The sequence below is a fragment of the Montipora foliosa genome, chromosome 4 (assembly GCF_036669935.1).
Source record: "Montipora foliosa isolate CH-2021 chromosome 4, ASM3666993v2, whole genome shotgun sequence".
Classification (NCBI taxonomy): domain Eukaryota; kingdom Metazoa; phylum Cnidaria; class Anthozoa; order Scleractinia; family Acroporidae; genus Montipora; species Montipora foliosa.
In genome coordinates, this window is record NC_090872.1 from 30,610,132 (window position 1) to 30,620,131 (window position 10,000).

General features: G+C 38.0%; 1 protein-coding gene across 2 annotated transcripts in view; it reads right to left on the reverse strand.

Annotated features, from left to right (window-relative positions):
* Positions 1–10,000, reverse strand: part of LOC138000603 (pancreatic lipase-related protein 2-like) — an 88,071-nt gene that overhangs the window by 27,596 nt on the left and 50,475 nt on the right. The window contains exons 1-3 of one of the 2 annotated variants that reach the window (XM_068847135.1): positions 6,977–7,044; positions 2,771–2,852; positions 1,778–2,008 (exon numbers count right to left, since the gene is read on the reverse strand). In XM_068847135.1, coding sequence (XP_068703236.1) covers positions 1,778–2,008; positions 2,771–2,831 — 292 coding nt within the window. In that variant the 5' untranslated portion in view covers positions 2,832–2,852; positions 6,977–7,044. Of the gene's footprint in view, positions 1–1,777; positions 2,009–2,770; positions 2,853–6,976; positions 7,045–10,000 lie in introns of those variants that run through there. The other variant, XM_068847136.1, reaches the window with a different exon arrangement.

Sequence of the window (10,000 nt, forward strand, 5' to 3'; positions counted from 1 at the left end):
ACCCCCCTTGGAGGTCTGGCCCCAGGCCAGTTGTCCGCAAGAAATGTATGGGCGCATTAAAGAGCGATAAATATTTAAAAGAATAGAAGTTGGTACAAAGTGTTTGAGTCGTGAGATAATGCTGATAGTTTTACTTATTTTGAGCGCAATGTAGTCTACATGAAATTTCTAAGAAGGATTATTGTCAATCATTACACCAAGATACTTGACAAAAGATTTACGTTGAAATTTCTTCATCATTTTGTTCTCATTGTCAAATACTTTAGGATGATTTTAACCTTTCGTGGGTAAGGATGAAATATTACGAAATTAGATTTATCAATATTGAGAGTACGATACTGTCTAAGGTTTTCAAATTTTTATCTGCAAAAAACAAGTTTGTGTCATCGACAAACAGGAAGAAATCAAAATTTTCTGAAGAGGTTTGGATATCATTGATGTACAATAGGAATAGTATAAATGGCACGAGAACCGAGCCTTAGGGCACGCCATCTTTTCTTTTTTCGAAATCTTTCTTCTTGCTTGGAAAGATACGAACGAAACCAGTTGTTGATAATACCTCGTATCCCATATTGGTTCAACTTATGAAGCAAAATTTCATGGTGAACAGTATCGAAAGCCTTTTCTAAGTCAATGAATATGACCACATGAAAAAAGTTTCGCGTCCATGTTTGTTTGAATTTGGTTGCAATGTCTAAAAGTGCATGTTCAGTAAAGTAACTTTCGCGAAATCCACATTGTGATGAGCGTAATATATCATGCTTCGTAACAAACCCTTTTTCATTTTCTCAATATTAGTCTGTTAATATTAGAGAGTAGTGAAATTGGCCTAAAGTTTCCCCATTCAAGTTCGTCACCGCTTTTATAAATAGGGATTATCTTAGCATGCCTCAGTTTTCTGGGAAACATGCCAGTTTCAATCGATAAATTCATGGTTTTTGCTAGAGGTTCTGATATAACTGTTCATGTGCAGGCGCATTTAAGGATACTTAACGGAAATGAATATAGCCCTTGTGCTTTGTTAAAAGAGAGAGACAAAATCTCATTTTTGATTTCTAACGGTGTAATTGGGTCGAAAAGAAATGATGACAAGAGTGATGGACCTTGGCGGAGATGTTCATGGAAACGCTGTCTACACTGTGGTATTGTAGATGTCAGTTTATGCCCAACCGTAGCAAAATGTGTGTTCAGCGCATCTAAACTATCTTGTGCATTTGTTGTCATAACTTTTTTAGTAGGGCATCTGATGGAGGAGATCGCACGCTTCTTATTGTTTCTACGGGTTTTTAGACTGTCAATGCCTTCGCAAGTTTTTTTTATGTCATTCAGATTGTTAAGGAAAAATGTGTGAAAAAAAAGTGTTTTGTTCGATCTAGTTAATGTCGAGATTTTATTCCGGTAGAGCTTATGTCTCGTTTTCTCCGGTTTTCTCATTTATATTTGATTCAGTCTCACGCATATTTCAACTTGCAGCGGTTACACTGAATCAAGTTTCACATTTTAGCGTGTTTGACCGATAGAAATAAATGTAAAGTTGGTAAGTCCTTGTAAATGAGGGATAGGTAGTGCACTATTTTCCCTGACACAACGGCAATAACGTAAGTTTTCGACGAAGAACTAATCATATTACAGATTATTTTGGAACAAATTAGTAAGTCTTCAAAATTGGAAGAGCGCCTGAAATCTTCAACCGATAAATGTTGAAAACGTTTTTTACAGCGGTCTGAATAGAGAAGTAAGACGTAATACTCTATACGAGTGAGTGATGTTTTCTTACCTGTCCAACCATGGCAGGTGATTATTGTCCTTCGTGTAATGTTGTAATGTGAACTGGCCAGCACACTTTCGTCACTGTCATCAAGCTCTTCTCTGTCGATGGGTTTTCTGATATCATTTGCATAAAGATAAAATTTCGTGCCTATTTCCTCCGGACATTGGGGAAGTACTCCCAACATTTTCGTGAAAGGGCCGTACTTGGCGTACTGGTCATAGCAGTCTTTTGAGTCTCCTTTACATTTAGGAACATGAAGAGAAAGTACATTAGTTAACTGCAAATCAAGTTGAACTTGTTCCTCTTTTTTATCAAACAGAACAACTGATGGCGAATAGGAAGAGTGTCGGGCTATATAAACATTTTTCTCGCATGTTACAAAGTACAATATTGTTATGAGGTACTACACAAACCTGATTTCTTTGACATCATGTTTTAAATATCGTTTGTAGTCCACACAAGTCCCCTCCTCACCAAAATGTTTTTTTTTTCTGCGGGCAGTAGGTATGATTTGTTTGAGATTATATATTTTCCACGGTAAAATTTGCTTCGAAAAAGGGATCTGGCATCATGCCTCTGGCAGAGGGGTTATATTTGCGTTTCACTGCCTCTTATTGCGTGCCCGCAATCAGCTTTCTTTTTCGTTCTCTCGTTTTCTTTTCGTTGAAAACCATGGACTTGTTGTAATAAAACCGTGACTTGTTGTAATATGTTGTTTATTGTAATTGTTCTCTTATTTCTTTTTGTTTTTTTCCGCTATCTCTTTTGTTTCATTTTTACTGATAATGACGTCTGATTTAAAAGCACAACCCGCCTCGATTAGCTCTGCTATCTGCGGGTTGTGCAGGATTGTCATTGTATTTTCTTCAACTAATAATAAAATGAATAAAATGAAAAAAATAAAAAATGAAAAAATGGCTGTTCATCACATGAGTGACAACCTAGAATATGAGATATTCCCTTCAAAAGAAAAATAAAAGTGACAGACTTGTTACTCACCAATTCCAAATGAAAAGAAACTGCCAAAAATGGCTAACATCAGCATCAGCATCGTCTTCATTGTGTCTTTTTATCACAAACCCTGGAAAAGGTTTCAATACCCATGCTCATAAGTGCAATTCCTATGGGTTTTAGCGGAAAAGTGCAATTATGCCGTTCTGCCTTCGAAACGACAGAGACCAGGGGATTCTTTAAAATGCATTTAACTTCCAAATGATGTGGCTTTTGTGGGGCACTGCGAGGGACCAACTTCCCTTGTCTCTTGTAAGAGACCTTGGTTTTAAGGAACACAACTGAATTGGATAATTTTATGAAGGACAGGGATGTTTGATCGAAAAAAGGTAACAACTCTGCTGAGGACGAGAATATGTTATTAAAGAACTTTAATGAGGCAAGCATTCAAAATATCTGACCCACAAACATTTTTTCTAACATTTTCTGGTAACGCTGTATGGGAAGATTTCACCACCCCGTTTTGTCAAAGAAGACAATGTATGTTGATTTTAAGACTCAAAGAAATGCCTTCTATCGTTGCCATGGTAACAATATTTTGGAGGAAAGTGCGATGTGAGAAATCCAAATTTTCGTCTTGATAAATGAATGATTACCTTTAAGTTAACTGTATTAAAAAGAGAATATGTTTATTTGTGTGAAAAAAAGGGAAACTATTTCTAGCCTCCTAAGGAATCGAACGGTTCTGCAAACAGTTAATTAATAGTACGTCGATTGAATATAATTTTAAGTGTCAGGGAAAAGGGTCTTAACTATAGGTATCTTTGGTTTCCTTCCAAGACGCCCAGTTGACACTAATGTAAAGAATCAAGGCAAAATACCTGAGTAATTTTCTGATAACGTACAATCATGACATTCTGAGTTAAATGTATTGTCACAGAAGGGACAAAATTAAGGAATGCTTATTGGCTGAAACGGATGGCTTTTTTCATTTTCTGGGTAATCAAGAGGGCATGATTACTTGATCCTGATTGGTTAAAGTGCCTATAAACCCGAAAAAAATTTTTTGCTTCGAGAAATCTTTGTATCGCTCTGAGCAAAATGGCGCAAAAGTTTTTGTTTTCGGTTAAATCCGGAATTTTTTACGAATTTTTTAAGTGCGGTTTTCTCTGCCCGCGACCGGGTAAAAGGGAGACTGGGCCTAGTGACGTAATTCCCGGACATAAGCATCAGGCAAATCAACAGAGGAGACGCGTAGTTTTGTAGTTTTCCCTGCGTGCCGGTGAAAACAATTTCTGTTCGGCTGACGTTTGTAACCAGCGTACGTGTTAATCAAGAAATGGCTTCGAACGACTTCATTCTGTCCTCCGGTTCAGATACGGAAGTTTATGAAATGGAAGATTACGAGCTAGAAGTTGAAGGTTCGCCAAACTCGAGCTTTGCGCCCAGCGATGAGGAAGACACGCGCGAGGCATATGCTGACGATCCCCTAGCGGACGAAGAGTGGCTAGAGTTGTACGAACAAGAAAGAAAGGAGGTTCTTCGTGTGTGGACAGCGGTACAGAGGAAGGGGGTAATTTCTTACTCTTCCTCCGACGCTTCGGCTTAGGCTGATCAGCACTCGTACTTGTACTGGCATTTCCAAAACTTTCAATGGCATCTTTCCGTCTCTGAAATAATATATAAGTCAGGTTGCAGTTATTGTGTTTGCAAGAACATACGGTAGGCTTGGCAAACGATAATGAAAAAAAAATTAAAGAAACATTTACATGTATGATCAACGATTGAAGAATCAACTTGTTCTGACAAGCAGACTGAGTGACATATGCTGAGAAATGTCTCACCTTCCGTTTACTTCGTTCACTTTCAGGTTTATCTGCATCATTGTTGCTCGAAACACAACTGAGGAGCGTGCCTAGTCGGAAAAACACAAACGCCGATTTCATCTCTTTTCAGCCTCCGGACCAGATCATCAGCAAATCGGTTGGTGTAGTCCTCCTCTTTGAAGTGCTCAGAGCACACCGCCGAATGCTCGGTGGGTTCCCAATAAGCACGTTTCTATTTAACAAAATCGACCCACTTCTTCCTTCGCTTTTGCTTTTCGCTTTCACTTTTACCGTAAAACGGTATGGCATGAAGCAGTATCCCTTTCTCTTTGCTTCCAACATTGCTACAACCGAAAACAACACATTTCTCAGGCATGGCTTCACCTCTGATGGAAGTCACAACTTGCGAAACTCACTGTCCGGGTTTTACGTCACGAATTACACTCGACCCATTCCCTTTCGGCAAACCCACCAGCTCGGTAATGGGTTTTCGAATCTCGCGTTTCCGCCACTTTGAAAATTCGTAAAAAATTCCGGTTTTAACCAAAGACAAAAAATTTTGCGCCATTTTGCTCAGAGCGATACAAAGATTTCTCGAAGCAAAACAAAAAATTCAGGTTTATAGGCACTTTAACAGTTGCTTATCCATAGGAAGCGAAGTTACAAGAGAATCTTCTTCCAGATTAAACCACTTTTTTGTCCACGTATAAAATACCTTTTAAGCGCAATTTCTGTTGACAGCAACGATTATTGAATTGAACTTTAACCAAATTGGAACGTGTTAATTGTACTTTTTCGTGGCACTGAAGGGGTTTCCTTCAATAATTTTGCCCTGTATGTGATAAATATGTAATCGCCATGTGCCCTCGTGCAATTAAGGATTAATTTCACTCGTATTTTGAAAGTTTTCCAAATTTTCCTCGTCGCTTCGCGCCCCCAGGGAAGGGGGGGGGGGGGGAGGAAGGAGGGGGTACTGCCATATATACTGGCTATATAGGTATGTGCGGCTGTGAAGGGTATGGTTTTCAAGCAGTTTACTCTAGGATAGAGTATATAAATCAGAGCGTTTGGGTCTAGAATAGGGTATCATTTTTCACGAAACTGACCAGTGTGTTGAAGATTTTATTTAGACTAAGGAAACCAGGAATTGCTACTCAAAAATATAAAAAAATGAAATCGGCAAGTTTAAATTTTCACGACTCATCCTCAACAGCGTTGATAGATGGCCATCATAAAACGCTACTGGATATTATTAACTGTCAAAAATCGGGATTCAGACGGAATCGGTGGTATTAATACTGGTTTAAATTACACCCTTTATTGTCTTGATAATGCGTACGTACGTGCTTGGCATTACTGGACAAGTATAAATAGATCCTTTTTTAAGAAAGCTTTGATTGTGGTATAGGTTTTGATTTGACTTTTTCGACTTTAGACTGTACTAGTGACCTCAGTTTCTGGAAAAACAGCTACTCTAGGATAGGAGTGATTTGGAGAGTTTACTCTAGTATATGGTAGCAAAATCCAGCTGAAACTAGCTCTGGTATAGGCTAAGGGTTCCAGGGTCCCCAACGGCACATCCCCACCCAGAAATTCCTAAAGTACTTCCCCCTTCCTCCCCCCCCCCCCCCCGGGTTCGAGACTCGGGCAATTTTGTGTGAAAACTTTGAAAATACGCGTGAAATTAATCCTTAATTGCCTTCGGGCCCATGCTATTACATAAACTGATCGGCAAATTAAAAGCAAATGGTGTCTTGGCGTTGACACCACGACAAGGAAAGTATTGGCAATAGAATTTATACTAAGGAGAGCATCCTTGAGCTCAGACGTTGAGATTAAATCGTTAAAGGTTTTGTTTTAAATGGGTAAGAATCGAGATCATTCTTTCTTGCCCTGAAATGACAGGAAATTCAAGAAAAAGATGGAAAAAAGGTATAGCTTCAGAACTTAAAGAAAATACTAAAATCTAAGTTACTTTTTGCCCGATTTAGGACGTCTCTTATTTATTTTGACATCTATTTTTTGTAGAGTTTGCAACCAAATGGCTCCACCACAAAATGGATCTATGAGGTGGATAAGGAAAGATGGCTAGGAGGAACAAGAAGAACTGTACTAGAAAATCATGAAACGTTTTATTTTCAGTACCTCTTATTTCCTGAAATGCTATTAACGGCGAGAAAGAAACCTGATCCGGCTTGGTACGGGTCATCTAAGGTGGCCCCCATGATCCGCACAATATCAAAGCTAGGAAAGACCTTTTTCACTCCGTCATTTTCCCATTAGAGTTTGAGTTCCACACACAGGGCTGGAATACCGAGCATTAAGTATTGTACAACTGATATGCGGAAATAGTTTCTTGTTAGGGAAAAGAAAGTTTGCTTTTCGCGTTGAATACATACAGTTTCTAAAACACAGAAGAAGGACTTACCACCTTGCTTGACTTGGTTAACTTCCTTTTGGTTTCCGATGATCCCTCCTCTTCAAGGGCGAAAAAGGTTATTTAGAGAACTACACACAGGCGCAACTTTTATGCAACATTTGCGATTGAGATGTTCAAACCGTCAATCATCGTCGATCAGTGGTTGGAATATGCGAGAAGGTGGGGGGCCGAAGGACGAAACAAAAGTAGACTGTTTTTCGAGCGTGAAGTATTACCATATTCGCGCCAAATGCTGCTGCAGTTACAGCGTGTATGTTGTTAGGTGAATGAATTAAAATCAGTGCGTGGAAAAGAAGTAAGGTTTACATAGTTTGGGCAATATCTCCTCTCATTTATTTACAAGAGAATAATTTCGTTAATTTGCCAGGTGACTAGATATTACAGCACACTGAAACAATTCTGCAAATCGAGCTTCAAGTAACATTTAAATAATACTACGAGCGAGTGAAATTTCAGTGGGCTCAAAACTGAGTAAAACCTCTCGATTTTCTTTCTGGCGCACATGCAAAAAATATTTGTATCAGAAAGTAAATAATGAAGTATGAAATTATTATTAGTTAAGTTATTGGTTATTGGTGTTGGTTGCAAGTGAATTATTAATGGGAAGAGCAGAAAATGCTTGGAAGGAAAAGAAAAGAAGTTTCTATGGTGCGAGATCTGATTATATTGCTACTTGAAAAACAAACAAATATTAAGCGATTTGATAAAGAATTCAGGAATCATCTTTTACGGATTTAATTCAACCACACTTTTGCGTTTAAGGAACACGATTCGATGTTTCAAACATCATCATCAGTCATAGTGCAACATTAAAATTGTTACAAGATAATCCATATATTTATAACTATCAATATAATGATTTTTGTAGATTAATGTTCGTTACAAATAGGTCATTTTAAATGCAAACTAACCAACAGAATCACTGTATTATCTTACTCTCACTATGGCTGATAATGATATTCGAAACATCGAAACATCTTCCTTAAACTCAAAAGTGTGGTTGTATTTTTAAAAATATCATTAACACTTGTACTTTTAAGACAAACTATAAACTAGCCAATCACTAGCCAGTTTGGTATGGGAATCTGTTGAAATGACATCTATCCCTGATGTGCCAAAGATTTTGCCTCGAACGACACCTTAAATGGTATTCACCAAGGAGGATGAAAACGGGGAATTTAGTCGAAATCGGGGAAAATTTTCAGAGCCAAGTGAAGACATTTGGATGGTTTTTATGGCAAAATATGGCAATTGTCAAATAAAGTTTGGCGTTTTACTTTGTCGTGAAGGAGACTTTATTCAAATCCTGCAGTTTTACCTGCTTCCTTAACTCCATTCATCCAAAAATTACAAGATCAGCCTTAAATCATCCGAAAAACTTATTACAAATCACAGTTCAACAACTTATCATCCTGGGCCAGTTGTTCAAAAGCCAAGTTTAAAACGAGTTTTATTCTCTACTACCCAAATGCTGTTCAAGGCTGATATTCGGTAAAATTTTACATTAGAAGAAGTCAATCTTGAAAAACAAAAATAAGCAAAGGAAACTGTCACCAAAAAGTTGAAAACATAAAACAAATGTTTACGCTAATCCTGGATTAAGGTAATCGGCTTTCGAACAACCGGGCCCTGCATTCGAAGTCCGGTTCCGTAATCCTGGTTTAGTTCCTTGCAAACTGTTTAAATCTGCCGTGGCGAAGACAAGAAGACAACATCTGTACTCTATTCTCTCAATGCTCAAAAATCTAAAAATTCCGTAATTGCGTGTTCTATAGTCCAGTCCAAAGTTCTAATTTTACAATTCCATAATCTTGATTTCAGTATTAGAGTAACTTGGTACCAAACGTTCCACAATAACTTGAAATCTCGTTAAAGAAAAAAGCTTAAATCCAGTAGTCCAGTCCGGGTTGAGATCGCCAAAACTCTCTCTATCATCGATTCAAAACTCAACAAAAAGCTACAAGTAGTAAATAGTTCTCAGAAACTACAAAAGTTCGTCATGATTCTACACTCGAGCTGGCTTCAAGGCTGACATGTTGATCATTTACAACTTCTTTTTCACCACAAGCTTAAGCGTGCACTCTGAGCTGCTGACAGCTTTCCAAGACCAATGTTTCTAAAGTTATCCCTTTCCAGCGGGGTTAGTATCTGGATGGGGGACGTCAAAAATATGCGACTTACGGTCAGGAACATACGACCAAAAATTCTATTTTAACGCTCAAAAATGCGAACTAAGCAGCAAGGTACAGATTTTGCTAGCCTGCTTTATGCAAAAAAATATTGACGCAAAAGTATATAAATATTAATATGTAGTTTTTAAGGAGAGCAGAAGGAACTTCTAGGAAGTGTCGATCGAGAATAAAACAATTTGCCATCAGCGAAAAACATTTCGGGAGATTTTTGTTACGTTCAATCAGAGTTCAATTTTTCTATCGTACTTTTGGTCGTACAAGTAAAATCGCAAAATCGAAAGTGACATCGATTTTAGCGCCCGCCTGTGATCAAGTTACCTTGCGTGTTTAATACTGACAACTCACGAAACAAAGGATGCACCTGTGACAAAATTACGGCAAGACACCGGGTTTTTGTTAGTTTCCTTTTTTTTTTTTCTTTCAAGTGTTATAAAGTTCGACAATTTAACACAAAGATCACAATCGTTGATGCTAGTCCACGTGTCAGCTAAAGTTAAGCTCCTCCGAATGAGGTTAGTACTTGGATGGGGACCGCTGCAAGTCCCCGTGACGGCGATAGCTAATTCGGTTTTTTAAACTTGATTTCATTTTTTTATCTTGTTTGGCCGTTGAAATCTATTTTCTTATTTTCTTTCACAAGTACGAGGCAAGATCTAGAAATAACGTAGAATATTATCCTTACCTTTAAAGCTTGCCATTCTCAAAGAAAAAGCATCTGTCCACTTTATCGAATAGTTAATACTGAATCAATCATGGCGGGCGGAAAGATTCCACACTAAATCTTTGCTTTCATCAAGATTAACGGAAGTGTGTTACGGTG